Source organism: Impatiens glandulifera, chromosome 1 (assembly GCF_907164915.1).
Source record: "Impatiens glandulifera chromosome 1, dImpGla2.1, whole genome shotgun sequence".
Lineage (NCBI taxonomy): Eukaryota > Viridiplantae > Streptophyta > Magnoliopsida > Ericales > Balsaminaceae > Impatiens > Impatiens glandulifera.
Window position 1 is genome coordinate 42,562,974 of NC_061862.1, and position 18,371 is coordinate 42,581,344.

The following is an 18,371-nucleotide window of genomic DNA, read 5'->3' on the forward strand; positions in this document are numbered from 1 at the left end:
ATTAATTTAGAATTACTTATTGTTTTAATTGTTACATAGTATATATAGTCACTGCCATGCTAATTCAACAGGAAATTTTTGACATTTTAAATAACAAATTTTTTTCATGTAAATTATCCAAATAAGTTAAAGGATCTTGTCTAATAAATCAATGTATTGATTTTATTCTTAATAAAAATGTTTTATTTAAAGAGATTATGTTAATAGAAAGAAAAAATCATAGTAAAAAAAAAGATTTAATTTTTTTTTTAATGTAAATACATGTATTTGTATAACTATCTCATTAATGTATGACCTATTAAAAATTTATTTAGATGAATGCATAAATAAAAATTAATTTATTTCTTTTTATATAATTATAATTATTCACTTTATTAATTTATCGTCTTTTATTTTTTTTTATTAATATTCATTTATAATTCTTTTAAAATGTTAATGTATACGAAAAAATGAAAAAAGTCGTTTAAACACAAAAGTGTCGTAATAATAGAATTACATAAAAAGAAAAGAACGGTACTTAATAAATTATCGAGCTCGTAAATACTCGAGAAAAAAATATTAACTTCTCACGCACTCTACTTTTTTCCTAAACAAATATCAAAAATCGTCATAATAATAACAATATAAATGATACACATCAGACAATTACGATCATTGAAAGTTCGACGATTTCTCTCAATTCTGATAGTCCACTAAAAAATAATTAATGATAACCCAAATATATAGGTCTGCATATTATACGCATCAATCTAAATTTATCAACAACAACTCAAAGACTCTGGCATCACCCAATTAATCATAGTAATACTCCACAAAAGACTCCAAATACTAGTCACCCCTCAATAATGCAAAAATAAGTGAGTTGTTGATTCAACCTCACTGTGACACATACGACTAGTCATAATACAATCTTTTTTCATGCACATATCATCCGTTATAATTTCACCATGAATAACGCTCCATCCAAAAAATGATATATTAGATTGAATCTTTGACTCCCAAAGTTTTTCCCAACAAAAATTATATGGAAACATCTTAACGAACAACTTATAGCAATGCTCCACATGGAAACTATCTATATTATGTCAACACATAACGTCTTGTTTAGATAGGGACAATTGTTTGCGTCATATTAAAAGTAAAAACTCTATTATGGGATGAAGTCTCCATAATTTTTAATCTCCTTTTATATCTAATTCGGCCAGCGAAACCACTAGACTGAGGATCAAATATGTCATTAATTATGACATTTCTATATATATCAATGGAAGCAAACTTAGGATACGTCGTAGTTAGACTTTTGACACTACACCAAATGTAGTCCCAAAAATTAATCGAAGAACCATCCCCCACAATGAATCTAAACTTTTCACAAAAACTTTTCTATATAGAATAAATATCCCTCCAAATGTTATCCTCCGCTAGATAATTAGATATTTTGGTGAACCAACTAGACCATACTTACATCTGATTATCGATACCCAAAGAGTATTCGACTCCGTTACAAATCTATTACATCATTTTGATAGAAGAGTCTTATTAAAAGAAATAAGATCTTGAATATCTAGACTTCCTTCATCTTTAAAACATATAATATTATCTCAACTAACTAGATGACAAAATAATGAATTAGAAGATCTTATAAATTTACACATAATTCTCTCTATTTTCAACGCCACACTTTTAAGAAGGATGACTAACGACATCATATATGTAGACATAGATGACAATACACTCTTAATGAGAATTAACCGACTCCCTTTCGAGATTATTTTACTTTTCTATCTAGACTATTACATTCTATTTTAGTGTTAATCGGGTCCCAAGAGACTTTGGATCGTAATTTAGCACATAATGATATACCAAGATATATTGACGAAAGACCATCAATTCTGAACCCTAACACATTTGCCAACCTCATTATTCTTTTATTCGAAACAGAATTTGAAAAAATGTCTAACTTATTAAGATTAACTTGAAGACTGAAAATGTACCGAATAATCATAAAGTATCTCGAAGGTGTTTAGAATTTCTATAGGTAGCATGAACCATGCAAAGCGTGTGATCAACGAAAAACAAATGTGATATGACAAAATGATATATTATTGACCCACGACTCACTCCACGGATGAGTCCCAAGTTTTTTATGAAAGCCATAATTTTTTTTTTATAGATTTCCATAATAACGACTAACAAAAAATGAGAGAGTGGATCACTTTATTTGATCCCTCTAGAGCTTTCGAAAAGTTCCTAAGAACTCCCATTAACAATGACATAAAACTTAACCGTTGAGAGGCAAAATCTAATCCAACCAATCTATTTCACACACATTCTCATTTTGTCCATTACATCAAACAAAAACTCTCAATTGACATGATAAAAAAAATCAATGTCTAACTTGACAAAATCACATTTTTGGCTATTAATACGACATCATATATTTGACGATATTTGATGAACTTCACCTAACTAATAGATATGACAGTCTTTAACACCCTCCGCAACCTATTGGACAAACATTTCGCGACTCTTATAAAATGACAAAATTAGACTAATAGGCCTAAAGTGTTCACAAAGTTTTACGAATGAGACATATCAAAGTAGTGTTTGAACTCTTTTAAAATGATAAAAATCGATAACATGATCAATTACTTCCATAATTCCAATCTTAAGGAAATGTCACGCCTTCTTAAAAACCAAAGTAAACCCGTCGCATCCCGAGACTTTATTACTTCTACACCCCTTAATGCCTCCTTAATCTCCTTAAACGTAAAACGAGCCTACAACATTTCTTTTTGCGTTGTACTAATTGAATCAAAAGTTATACAATTTAATTTAGTTTTAACCTTAAATGGCTCCTTAAACAAATCCTTATAAAATTTTACAATACTCGTAGAGATTTGCGCGTTAGAGATTCAATGGAAAAACTTGGTGTTTATATCTCTAACTCTTAGCCATGTAGCTCTACTTCGCTGACGTGCCTCAATTTCTCATTCCTTACACATATCTAGTAATTTGCTAACAATGTAAATGTGAATCCGAAAACTAACGAATCTCCTCATTTTCGTGAATGACATTAATTTCATTATACAAATCATTGATTTTAGCACAAAATAAAGTAAAATCTCCCTAGAACATAAAATATTTAAAACTAGTTTTAAAAAAATAATTAGCTTATAAATAACGTTAAAATTAAGTAAATATTTAATTTAATATTAAATTAATTTTAGAAAATTAGAAAGTAATTTGACATTATTTTATAAAAAAAAATAAAAATTCGGAACTTAAACCCACAATTTATAGTCTTATCCAACGACATAATTTATGGGCCATAAACACTTTCCAACGACTTTTTTAAAGTCTTATCCAAATAATTATATATTTATAATCAAACAATGTTTAACAAAATAAATAAATAATACCTCTTAATTATTAATTATAATATAAATCAACAATTTATCTATTTTTTTCCTTTAATTCGTGAGCTTTCTTCTTTTTTTTTATAATAAATTTTTATTTGCTCGGATATTTGACTGTTCTAAAGACTAGGTTTATATATATAATATATATTATAAAACAAAATTTTAGTTTGGACTGGAATAAGCTTAACAATGATTTAGCATCAAACCGTAAATAATTATAATATATATACATAAAAGAAATTGTTTCGGGGCATCCATATGTATATATATATATATATATATATATATATATATATATATATATATATATATATATATATATATATATATATATATATATATATATATATATATATATATATATATATATATATATATATATATATATATATTATAGTTTGATTCAAATAAGAATTAAATTATTTTTAATAAATTAATATTTAAAATATTAATTTATTTAAATATAAATAATTTTGAGTGAAAATTTTTTATTTATATTAAAAAATATTATAAACTCTGATAAATAATAATGATAATAATAATAATAATAATTGTATAAAAATAAATAAATTGCTACCACTTATTGTTTAACGGAAGAAAAAGAAGAAGACAACTTTATTTAATTTTTGAACTTAATTTTTTCTGAAAAACAAAGAGTATTAATTCGTCTTCCTCATGATGACGAAACATCTGCATTTTAGTTTGATAAATGCGCTCCCAGGCCATCATCATCTCTTTCTCTATGGGGTGGGTACAAATGCCATCATGCTGTCGCCTACAAACACCATTAATTAATTAATTACTTTCATTTCAATATTATCTCACATAAAATTAATAATTCTTATCTGACTTTAACAATATAATAACTTTTTAGTAACATAATCTTTATATTTTGTATGGGATGCCATTGTCTTAATTTGTTATATTGTTTTCACCTCAAACAAACAAACAGACTTTTAAAGTATGGGATCTGGGTTGTCCGAAGTGAACTTTTGTCTGGGTCCTTGTGTCGTTTCGGGCTAGACCTCACAATTCTTTCAATCCCATACCAAAACATAGGCATTCATTTTTCAAATAATTTTAAGGCCACACATGATGCAATTCTTGATTGTTATAGGTCTAAAACAACCCTAACACATTTATGATAATGTGGTAGTAAAAATTTATAAAAGTATTCATTATTCTTAATGAGGGGATACCATAGGTACGTACGTAGTAACATAGACCTAAAATAAAGTTCATTAAGAGCATTCAATTTATATTCTTTTCGCCTAACAATTTGTACTAGTAATTATCATCTGGTTATTGTTGCTAGGGATATATATCTCAAATAGAATCAACTTCTTCTTCACACAAATCTTTCATTTTGAAAGAAGAAGTTAATAATAATACTTCTTTATTTCATTCATTCCAAATCTATTAATTCCAAATATCAACCTATCATATACATTCATTTGCTAGAAGAATCAATTGATCTAAAACTGAATATTAATAAATATTATTAAATTTTTAATAAATATTTAAAGTATATTTCAGAATATTAATTAATTTAAATTAACTTAAAATATATTTTTCTTTTAATTTTTTTCCCCTGAACTCAGACTCAGTTCCTAGGAGCTTTTAGGAGCTTGCTTCAAGTTTTTCAAGCCATAAAGTCACTTCTACTAAATTTACAAACTTTCTTTACATTTTTCAGTACACAAACCTTTAGATTGTTCCATGTATATTTTCTGTTCAAGTAGCCATTAAAGAAAGTTGTTTTAAATTTTATTTGGTATGCATGCAAATCATATAGTGATACTAAAGCCAAAAGCACCATACTTAGTGTTGCAAATGAGTAGTATTTATTAGTTAGTGAATGAGGTCATAATTTGAGTTCGAACTCGACTATTTACTTACATGACCGGCTAAAAAACTTAAACTAAAATTAATTTTTTAAACTCGAACTGATAATCAAATTTAAATAAGTTTCATAACAACAATTATTAAAAGATAATATTTCACTCCTGGCATAAAAGAGACGATTGAATAACTTGAGTTTATTAATTATAAAAAAAATAATTTTAAGAAATGAAGCGATAAAAGAGAGAAAAGATTATGAATAAATGAAAAAAATTTGTAAAGAATTTTTATGAATAAGTAAGATGATGGAGAGGAAAGAATACCTAAGAAATATATGATATAAAATATATTATATTATTGTTATAATATAAAATATTCCGTAAATATATTTACTAAATATATCAACAAAATATTGTTATAATATAATATATTATAATAATGACAATGGATTAAAGAATTAGGATTTTATTTTGATTTTTTTGAAAATATGATATAACTATATTGACCTAATATATGAATTTTTAAGGAAGAGTTAAAAAAATTATTTGTTTTGATTTTAATATTAAAATAAAATAAAATAAAAAAAACTACAAATTATCGTACTCAAAAAACTTACAAGAATCGAATATTAAATGAGTCGGATTGAACTTGGTCAAGCTCAAGTCGAGTTTTACCTATCGGTTCAAGAGCACCACCCTAAACAACTAAAGCATATGTATCAAAATAATCTACTCCTCTGTGTGACAATCCTTTAACCAGTCTTGCTTTAATTATTTCTACTATTTTAAAAGTTTGTACTGAATTAAATAAACTTTCAGTAAGGAGCTGCTCTGTCTTCACTGTTAATGGCTTGAAGTGTGAACCCACAAATTCTCTGAGTCTTTTAAATCAATATGTAATAACTCGAGATGGTATTGGAATTTGTAGGTTTTTGTGAAAGGGACGCTAACCTATTGATGTAGTCTATAAACTTTAAATTGATTTAGAAGTTAGATTTTCTTTTTATTCAACGTGGCACAACAATTATGCCTCTTGGAACCCGGTACATGACAAAAATACTACTGAATAAAACCATAAATGAGTTGTTGAAAATACCAGTTAAATTAACCCCCTTAGTAATCTCAAAGTCGAAAAAGGACCCAAACTATCAGCTTGTGAGGTGCAATCTTCCGGCTGAGTCACCAACCGTTCTTCCTTTTCTCTCCCTGAAACCAGCAGTTTTGATGCTGGCTGGATCCTTGGTCTCTTTTCTTGAAAATATTGGAGTTTCAGTACTCACTCGCTTTGGAATTAACTTACGTTGGACATGTTTGTCTTGTTGACACAAATTATGTTGGACATGTCTGTCTTGTTGACACGAATTATGTTTCACTCCAGATAGAAGCAACCGTGATTTTGTGGTGCTCCCAATCATTGCATCATTATCTGTCAAAATTAAGAAGTCACAAATATCAAACAACTATCTAGATCGAATGTGTTTCCACAAAAGTTATACATTTCATTTACCTGGACTTGACAAGACTGCTCGTGGACGTGGGACTGAACTCGCTCTAATGTTCTGCTTGCATTCCTCAGATTTCTTTTGACTGCTGTTGTTTCTCTTGACCGGTAGTGGTAGAACTGTGAATCAAAGAATAACCAATTTGAGAAGATCATGATTGGGAAGTTTTGGTACCAAGGGAGGGAGAGAAAGGGTATCATACTTTTTGATGATGGAGTGCTAGAAATGTTTTTCTTGGGAATGTAAGAGCTCGGGATTCTGACAACAATAGAAGGTGGCGACTCCTCTTCGTTTACACTAACTGTTGATAACAAACAAGTCATTGTACTAATAAGAACCATATTAAACACCAAACTATAAAGCATGTAGAAACCAGTTTCAATTATGAACAATCTCTAGATCATCTGTTGAGACAGAATATAGAAAGCATGAAATCACATCTTCTATGAAAGAATTCAGATTAAATTTTGCTTCTTTCACGAAAAGACAAAGTATTTGGAAATTGATTGTAATCTTGTACTAAATAAGTTCAAAGATGGTTTCATGACTGGTGGGATATGCCTCCTCCAGGAATTAACACTAATTTCAAAGCTTGTATTCAAGTTGGGTTTGATGCAAATTATAAGTAGCTAATGAGGAAATACTAGACAAAACAGATCATTAATCAAAAAACCCTAATTCCAAAAAAATATCAACATCATTCAACCAAAGCAACAAGCTATTGATTCTAACATATTCATGGAGTTTGGGAAATAAAGTCATGAACTTGGTACCTAGAGAATCAAGATCATCCAAACACGTAGATTGAATACCCATTAAGCTATCGAGATAAAGCCTTCTCGATCGATCATCATCGTCATCATCGTCTTGACTCCTCACTTTCACCCTCGGATACTCTATGAATGGAAAAAATATAAGAATTTGAAATCAGAATCCGAACAAGGTCAGAGCAAGGTTTAAGAAAACGCATACTTGAGTTCATCGATCGGCAGTCAATCTCAGCGGCGACAATGGGGAGGGCGATTATAGGGTTTTGGTGCTAGAAAGCTCTAGATAGCGAAACGCGTCCCCAATTTGAATATTCAAATCAGGTTTCCAGTTTGGTGGACCAATATATTTGGAGCGAAAAAGTAGGAACGAAGTCAAAATGGGTTTGTTAATCTTTGTTTGCTGACTTTATTCTCTGAATAAAGATGGTAATGGGAATCGCCTAGAAGGAAGGGCGGCCAAGTAAGTATACGCGAATCTGTCCAAGGGAATTTTCTGGAAAGGAAACAATTTCTGGTTTCAGAAGGCAATTTCATGACTTCTTGGCTTGCACTTCTTCCTTCTTATCTTTTGGGTTTTTCTCAATTTGATGATCCATTTCTCGACAATTTATTGCCTTTTCACGTGGGCAAAAGCCAAACGGAATGCACAAGTCACCTTCTTCCGCCTTAGTTTAGTCAATTCTTGTATTAAGTTATTTTAAAGATAGGTTGAATATTAAAACCAAATTCAATACTTATATTACAACAAACATGTTTTGAAATATAATAAAAATTCATAAATTACATTAAGATTAGATACAACACACAACGTCTATTAAAATCACTTTTAAAAATATATAAAATTAAATTAATTTTATTTTCATTTAATATAAAATATATTATTCAATTTGATAAATATATAATCAATTAATTTTTAAATAAGTTTATATATAATTATATAAATTATTAATGAAAATAAAATTTTTAATAGCACACCGGGTTACTAACATATATTTTTACCATGAATGAAAAAATTTAAGTAATATAATCTAAATCTATTCAATATTTTTGATCTACTATCTAAAAATGTTCAATCGAAATGTATCTAATTACACCACATTTTGAACATTATACACTAACTTTCGGCATAGTTAGGGCTGCTAAAAAAAACAGTTCTGGTTAATCGATTTATTTATCGGTTAAATAAATCAATTTTTTGTTGACTATTTTTTTAGCTATTTTTTTTAGCTGTCAGCAATTATTTAATTATATATTTATATTTTATAATTTATACTAGTTATTTTTTAAATTTTAGATATATTATAAATAATATTTATTAATTTATAAATTAGTTATTTTAAATTAGAATTTTAGTAGAATTATTTAAAAAAAAATCTATTTTATAAAACTATTAACTTAAAAATAGAGATACTTAAAATATATTATATTATTACAATAATATAATATATTAAAATATATTATATTATAACAATAATATAATATATTATAACTTTAAGAAAATATCGTGATAATAGGACAATAACAAGGATTTTGAAAAGAAAAATCATTTAAAAATTTAATACTTAATTTTAAATTTTAAATTATCCCGATTTATAATTACACCCCTAATTATAATTATAACAGTTGAACACCCCTAATTATAATATCCAACTAATTAGTCATTATCGTCACATGATACCATCATTTTAAGCATTTTGATCTATCATTTCTTTAATCACTCAAATTCACATTCACATATACCACTATCACATAACTTCACCTTGAACATTATGCACTAATAAACTTATTTTTGTCATTTTGATTGATCATTCCTTTAATCTCTCAAATTTACACCCACATATACAACCATCACATAACCTCATTTTGAAACATTATGCACTAGCAAACTCATTTTAAGCATTTTTAGGCATTTTGATCAATCATTATCTTAATTCCTCAAATTTACACCCATATATATCAAATTTTAATACTCCTCTAAAACTTATATATGTTAGAACTTAAACCCTAGTCTTAAATTTTAATGTGAACACTTTAAACAATAGTGATGGTTAAAATTATTTTATAATTTTGTATATATATTATATATAAATTCATAAAAATAGAATAAATAATTAAATAAATAAATTTATTTTTATTTAAATATATCACAAATTAATTTTTAAATATGTTGTTATATTTAATATATAATTAGATAGATTATAAATTTAAACAAATTAATTTATTTTTATTTGAATATATCACAAATTAATTTTTAAATATTCTGTTATATATATATATATATAATTATATTAATTATAAAATAATTAATACAAATTAATTTAAATATATAAAAAATTATTTTTAAATATATTTATATTTATATTAAATGTATAATTATATAAATTATAAAATTATTATATATCTAATCATTTACTAAATTTACCTTATTTTGAACATTATGCATTAATATACTCGTCAATACTCCAACCCTAATATCAAATTTGAATATTGTTGAAATTAAATTTTATAATTTTGTATATATTCATAACAAAGAGAACAAATAGTTAAACAAATTAATTTATTTTTATTTAAACATATCATCAATTATTTTTTAAATATGTTATGTTGGTGTATATATATATATATAATATAATTATATAGATTATAAAATAATTAAATAAAATAATTTATTTTTATTTTAATATATCACAAATTAATTTTTAAATATGTTGTTATAAATATATAATTATGTATATTATAAAATAATTTAAACAACTTAATTTAAATATACCACAAATTTATTTTTAAATATATTGTTTTATATATTTATATTTAATATATAATTATATAGATTATAAAAATTTATCCTTATTTTAAACATTATGCACTAACAAACTCGTCATTATTGGTTTCCTGTGCCCCTCACTTTAGGCATCATATCCAACTAATTAGTCATCATATCCAACTAATTAGTCATTGTCGGTCACATTATACCATCATTTTAGGCTTTTTGATTGATCATTCTTTTAATCTCTCAAATTTTTACCGACATATGCCATCATCACATAACCTCATTTTAAATATTATGCATTAAAAAACTTAATAAACTTAGGTTAGGCATTATGATAGATCATTTTCTTAATCCCTCAAATTCACACCCACATAAACAATAATCACATAATCTCATTTTGAACATTATGCACTAACAAAGGTTAGGCATTTTGATTGATCATTCCTTTAATCCCTCGAATTCACACCTACATATACTATCATCACATAACCTCATTTTGAAAATTATGTATTTTGATCAATCATTATCTTAATCCTTCAAATTCACACCCACATATATAACATTTTAATATTTATAATACCCCTTTAAAATCCGCATCAGGTGAGACTCAAACACTAGTCTCAAATATAAAATGTGAACACTTTAACCACTATACTATTTATGATTGTTGAAATTATTTTATAATTTTGTGTATGTAATATATTGTATATAAATTCATAAAAAAATAAATAATTAAACAAATAAATTTATTTTTATTTTAATATATCACAAATTTATTTTTAAATATGTTGTTATATATATATTTAATATATAATTATGTATATTATAAAATAATTAATACACATTAATTTAAATATATCAAAAATTAATTTTTAAATATATTAATATTTAATATTTAATTATATAGATTATAAAATAAATAATACAAATAAAATTATTAATATATATAATTATTTATTTAAAATAATTCATAAAAGATAGACAGATAATCAAAAAAATAATTTATTTTTATTTAAATATATCACCAATAATATATCAATAAAATAATTAATAAAAATAAAATTATTAATATATTTATAATTATTTATTAAAAAAATCATAAAAGTGAGGCACATAATCAAACAAAATTAATTTATTTTTATTTAAATATATTACCAATTAATTTTTATATAGGTTGTTATATATATAAAAATTAAATTAATAAAATTATTAATGTATTTATAATTATTTATTAAAAAAATTATAAAAGGTTGACACATAATTAAACAAATTAATTTATTTTTATTTAAATATATCACCAATTAATTTTTATATAGGTTTATATATATTTATATATATATATATATATATATATTTAATATATAGTTATATAGATTATAAAATTATTAATATATATATATATATAATTATAATTATTAAAAAATATAAAATATAATTTAAAGGAAGACTTTTCCTCCATAATTAATATGTATTAATTATTATTTTAAATATATATATTTTAAAATATTCACAAGTTAACTTAATGTTGAATTTATATTTAACTTAATCAACTCATCCATTTTGTATAACATAAAAATTTAAATTACTCACTATCTAAGCAAATTCAAAATTAAACATTATTATTATTATTATATATGGTTTATTTTTCCTATTTTATGTTTAATTTAAATAAAATTATTTTGTTATTTATAAAATTAACATATATTAATAATTAGATGAATAATTTATATTTAAAATAAAAAAATTGGGTATTTGAACATTAACGCAAATTTGCGTCCAGAATTGAGAATTGAGAATTGAGAATTGAGAAGGACTGTAAACGAATTTGGGTTGAAGTGAAGAAACCCATTTTGGGCTATTTTGGGTGTGAGATGATCTCAAGTCCAAACAAATAATATTTATCTACCATCTTCAAATCAATTTGATAGAATTAATATTTAATTTATTCAATAAAAATATTATTATTTGATATGATTAGCTTATTTAAAAAAGAATATTTATTTTAATACTTGTAATAATTTAATAATTAACATTATATATAATGTTATATACATTCATTAATATATATATTTTTTTTATATATTAGTCTTTAAACATTAAGTAGTACAATTTTCAATAAACAATAACTATTATATACTCTTTAACATTTACAAAAAAAAAAAAGTAAAAATAACTTTGTAAATGTGAAGAAAATGAAGAAAGATAATATTTTAATTGTAAAATATATATATATATATATATTATGTAAAAATGCATACAATTGTAGAACATATTTAAATAATTACTTTTTAGAAACTTTTAGAGAATAGAATGCGCCCTATTTCAATTGGACTTGTTATAGCAACTTATTTGTTTCTCATACATTTTTATTACACTTTTATTGACTTATGTTGTTCATTTGATTTGAATACAATGATAATTAGTAGATATTTTAATTTATTAAAAAATTATTTATTTTAATACTTTGTAATAATATTTAATAATTAATAGTATATAACATTCATTATAAATTTAAATATATATTTTTTAAAATATTAACTATATATCCTAAAAAAAACTTATTCTTCACAACAAAGAGTTATTATCTTTTTACTTTAAAACAAAATAATCATTAAACACAAAGGTGTTATTACAAGTTTGTAATATATAATAACTATTATAAATTATTTTAATATAACATTTTAATATAACATTTTATTATAAATTATTTTTATCATTGATTTATAATTTGAAATAATCTTGAGCCAACAAATTTTGTATATTCATTTTTATCCGTAATTTATAATTTTAAATAATTCCAATCCAACTAAATTATTTTCTAAAAATTCATATACAAGTTTTTGTATAAGATTAAATTAATTAATTAATTTAGAATCAGTTTTCATATCAACCAACTTCTAAAAACAATTAATTTATACTTTATTTTGGGTTTTATATCCTCCAATTAGATTTTTTTTTTTTTTTTTTTTTTTTAAATGTCATGTTTAAAATTGACCAACTTGTTTGTTTCAAGCTAAACATCACGTATTTCCAATAGAGTCGTCAACTTTAAGTACGCCTATTTTGTCGCTCCTTTAAGATTTAAAACATCGATCCGTAACCGCGATCACAGAAATAAGAAACTCGCGTCTTTAAGGGCAGTTCATACATCGCAATTAGTTTGAGCCCTAGACCTTACATTCCGCTCGAATGTCCCTGGTAAGAGACGAGAGATATTAATGGCAAGCTCAACCCGAATATTTAAAAAAAGTTTTGTCGATTAGGATTTACTAAGTCTATTGACTTATCTTCATCTCGAATATCGTAAAACGAGATGAAGAAACAACTCGGGTGTTGCCTCACCAATATTGAGATGATGAACCAAAGTGAAACTTAACAAAGTTGACCTACATGGATTTTTTGAGAGTCGCCACTTAGTTACTTCTGAAAAAAAATTAAAGAAATTCTTTTGGTGTAAGTGTTTGATTATGTGTGAGAAAGGAGCTCAACATTGTGTCCCACACACCTATCCAAAAGGATGGTCTGAACTGTTGTGCGGAATGTAAGAAAGTGATGAACAATGAAGTGTGGAAAAATCAGATGAAGAGAGATGTATTATTGTCAAAAGATGAAGATAAAACAAATTACAGCAAATGAAAAAGAATTACAGCTATCTAAATTCAGAAAAAAATAAAAACGTAAAACACCTAACTTAATAAGCATAACTGTAGAATAAATGTGATGTAACTGAAATTATTAATTCCTATACTAAAGGCAAAACGTTACAAATCTCCACCTTACCTTAGTATCACCCAACAAGAAAAGTCTTATCAAGCTACTTCCAACTATCAACATTTAGCAAATCCAAACAATGAGTGAATTTTCTAAATAGGACCGGCTTTGTGAACATGTCAGCAAGATTATGATGTGTGCTGATCTTCTTCAACTTGATTCTCCTCTCAGTACGAAGAAAATGATAACGAACATCAATATGTTTGGTTCTATCATGATGCACTTGATCTTTCGCCAAACAAATAACACTTAAGCTATCACAAAAAACAATTGTCTGATCATGATGGATGCCAATGTCACTGATTAATCCTTTCAACCATATACCCTCCTTGGCTGCTTCAGTTAGCACCATATACTCAGCCTCGGTAGTGGACAACGTCACAGTCGACTGTAATGTTGCTTTCTAACTAACCACAGAGTCACCAAGGGTATAAACATAACTAGTCATTGATCTTTTACCCTCGATATCTGCAGCATAATCCGAGTCCGAATAATCAGTAACGAGACACTAATTATTACTTCCCATAAATGAGACCAACATCGGATGTGCCTCTCAGATAGCAAAATATTCTCTTTACCGTTTGCTAGTGTTCTTTACCAGGTCGAGACATAAACCTACTAACAAAACTAACTAAATACTCAATATCAAGTTTAGTGCATACCATGACATACATTAAACTACCCACCGCACTAGCATACGGTACATGAGATATATATAACTTCTCAACTTCAGACTGTGGTGCGAATGCAGACAAATGATCAGTAATAGATGCAGGAGTATTGAGAGCCTTTGCTGTACTCATCCTAAAACGAGACAACATTTTCAAAATATAACTCTTTTCTGAAAGAAATAGTTTCTTTTGAACTCGATCTCTAACTATTTCCATGTCCATAATTTTTCGTGCTCCACTTAGATCTTTCATATAACACTCGAAACTAAGAAGGTCTTTCAGCTTTTGAATCTCCGACATCTTCTTGGTTACAATTAACATGTCGTCTACATATATGAGTAAATAAATCAAAGAACCATCACCGATTTTGTTGTCATAGACACAACAATCATATGCACTCCTATTGTAACCATGTTCAATCATGAAATTGTCGAACCGCTTATACCACTGTCGAGGAGACTATTTAAGTCCATATAAAGACTTCTACAGACTATAAACATGTGTTTCCTTTCCAGGAATAAGAAATCCTTCAGGCTGACTCACCAGTATATCCTCCTAAATCTCACCATGTAAGAAAGCCGTCTTCACATCTAATTGCTCGAATTCCAGATCCTGATGTGCTACTATAGCGAGTAGTACCCTAATAGAAGTGTGTTGGACTACATGTGAGAATATCTCATTGTAGTCTACGCCTTCCTTTTGACTGAATCCCTTTACAACTAATCGTGCTTTATATCTGGTCCCTTCAGCACTAGAGGTTCCATCTTTCCTTTTGAAAATCTATTTGCACCCAATAACTCTTCTTTCCTTAGTTAAGTAACCAGCTCCCATGTATTATTCTTGTGATGTGATTCCATTTCCTCACACATGGCAGCAATCTATTGCGCAGAATCACCACCATTAACAGCTTCATTATAAGAAGATGACTCGTTATGTATGACATCTTTAGCTACCTGAAGTGCATAACTTACCATTTCTACAGTATCATTCATAGAAGGACTGATTGTCCTACTTCCAGGACCAGTTGAGATCTTTCTTCCCTCGATCGAATGAATTAACCTGTTAGGAACTTTAATTTGCCTTCTAGGTTGTGTTGCAATGTCAAATTGACTTTCAGGTGCTCCAAATTGATAAACTTCCTCAGATGGCTTATCAGTATCATGTGTCATGTCAGTTGTCCCTTGAACTCGAGCCACCTCAAGCTTCACCTGTTTCTTGATATTATTATTTTCTCAGAAAGTGATGGCTTGATAGAGGAATTAAGTATAAACTTCTCATTAAAGGTGACATCCCTACTGATGATTACTCTATCTTCAAAAGATGACCAGATTCTATTTCCGAACAACTTTCTATTAGTATTTTTTTTTATATTTTTGGTCTGGTTAACATATAATTATGGTTATTTATGTTTATTAGGTTATGGTTATGATTCTTTATATTTTTTGTTTAAATAAATTTTGAAAAGTTTATGGTTATGATTATTTATAACATTTGCATTTTTTTAGTAATATTTTACATATAAATATTGCGAATAATATTGCAGATTAATAAAATTTGCATAAATCCAAGTTCATCGCCACATTGCTTCAATATTTGCAATCCTAGTTCAATTGCTATAATGTTTGCAATATCTAAATAATTAATTGTTGCACAACCTATTACAGTTCTATTGGGTTTTATGTTAAATATTTTTCAACTCTCGGGCAGAAATCCTTAATTTGTTATTACAATAATCTTTGCATTATTCTATCATCTCAGTTTGCTGTAATTTTTGCAATATCAAAATAATTCATTGTTGCACAACCTATTGCTGTTCTATTGGGATTTATGTTAAATATTTTTCAATTCTCGGGTGAAATCCTTAATTTGTGATTACAATAATTTTTGCATTATTCTATCATCCTAGTTTAATTGCTGTAAAGTTTGCAATATCAATATAAATCCCCTGTTTTTGATTACAATAATCTTTGCATTATTCTATCATCCTAGTTCAATTTCTGTATTTTTTGCAATATAAATATAAATCCCCTGTTTTGAATACAATAGTGTTTGCATTATCCGATGTTTCTAGTTAAATAGCCATAACATTTGCAATAACAATAATATTTATTATTTCAATCTACCACCAACTATCCATGTACTTGTCTAGTTTTTTCTTTAATTACTTTATCTTCTACTTTTTGTCTATAATCTCATACATGTATGATGTATTTCTCTTTCTTCTATCCATATTCTTAGATGATCTTCATCCTTTGATCAACAATATCAAGTTCATAATACACCAAGGTAAATATCATTTTATACTTTCTATTAACAACTATTACACATGGGCTGCTAATGGGGAACCTCTTCAAAACTCACAAGTATATAACTATTAACGTACACGATCTTCGCTTGGTAACAATGAAAGATCAAAGGGAATAATGATAAATTTAAGACTATGGTTGGAGCGATTTTTCAAATTTAGGACTCTCCTAATATTTTATCATTTATAGAACTATCATTTCCTTGTTTAGTTATATTTAAAACTGCCACTAACGTCGTTAACTATTTAACATTAATTTGATTTATTATTTATTATTATTATTATTCAAACCTAAATATTTTATTTCTTTCTTTTCTTCATAAGACTGGCATCCGCGCGAGATTCGGCAACCGACAGGCGACCACGACCGACCTTCTTCTTCATCAACTATTTGCTTCCTTGCTTCCTCATTGACGAGTCTTCTCCGTCATCTGTTCTTCTTACATCTTACATGTATTTTCTTCTTCGTCCATGTATTTTAGGGTTTCATTATTCTACAAAATGAATGGGATCCCCAAAATGAATCTATTTGTATTTACAGTCCTTATCTCAAATCTAGGTTTCTATGCTTTCATAAATATTTGTTGATTTAGAGTTAGTGCATCAATATGCCAATCCGGTTATTTATCTGTTTTTGAAATCGTAGACCGATTTCATAATATTTCACATGTATATCCGTATGTTAATAAAAATGTATTGTATTCTGTTTATAGGCTACTTTAGTCTTACAAATGCATTCTATTTGTAAACTTAAAGTATTTATACCAGTATGCAAATCTGGATGTTTATCTAATTTTGAAGTTACAGACTAATTTCATACTATTTCATCTCATTTATATCAATATGTAATAGCTACTTTAGTCTTACAAATGAAAAACAACGGGACTTGTGCACGCTGAAAGATGGAAATATACGGTATTCTGTTAGGCTGCTATCTGTATTATCAACTTCTACATAACTCTTAATTTTCCTTCATGGATGATGAAAATGAAAGGTTTGTGCGTTTATTTTATACAATAATTTAGTTTATTTTCTGTTTAGTAAAATTATTTAGATGAATAATAATGGATATTAGTTGTTTTTTCCCGCTAGAATGACTATAAGTTAGTTATAAATCATGGAGGAACACTCCATAAGAGTCCTAAAACAACAAAATATGTTAATGGGTCTAAATTTGTTACATACATAACAGATTTAGATACATTTAGCTATTTCAAAATAACTGATATTTCTTCCAAGCTTGGCTACAATATGGAGGATGTTGAGTTATTTTATTGTGAAATAGGTCTTAGTTTATTGGTTAGACTTATGGAAATCAA

At 26.5% G+C, this 18,371-nt stretch overlaps 1 protein-coding gene across 1 annotated transcript; it reads right to left on the reverse strand.

Moving 5' to 3' along the window:
• Positions 1-6,243: 6,243 nt before the first annotated feature.
• On the reverse strand, positions 6,244-8,192 carry LOC124921444. Its single transcript, XM_047462105.1, has 5 exons — positions 7,738-8,192; positions 7,539-7,661; positions 6,968-7,066; positions 6,771-6,884; positions 6,244-6,689 (listed from the first exon to the last, which is right to left on the reverse strand). The coding sequence occupies exons 1-5, from the start codon at positions 7,745-7,747 to the stop codon at positions 6,412-6,414; spliced, it is 624 nt and encodes a 207-aa protein (XP_047318061.1). The 5' UTR covers positions 7,748-8,192; the 3' UTR covers positions 6,244-6,411.
• Between the last annotated feature and the right edge of the window lie 10,179 nt (positions 8,193-18,371).

Bases quoted from the DNA above. Each gene is read 5' to 3' on its own strand.
- LOC124921444 (XM_047462105.1), bottom strand. The intron at 7,067-7,538 runs GTACCAAGTTCA...TGTTATCAACAG, and splicing joins GGATGATCTTGATTCTCTAG to TTAGTGTAAACGAAGAGGAG. The intron at 6,690-6,770 runs GTAAATGAAATG...TAATTTTGACAG, and splicing joins AGCAGTCTTGTCAAGTCCAG to ATAATGATGCAATGATTGGG.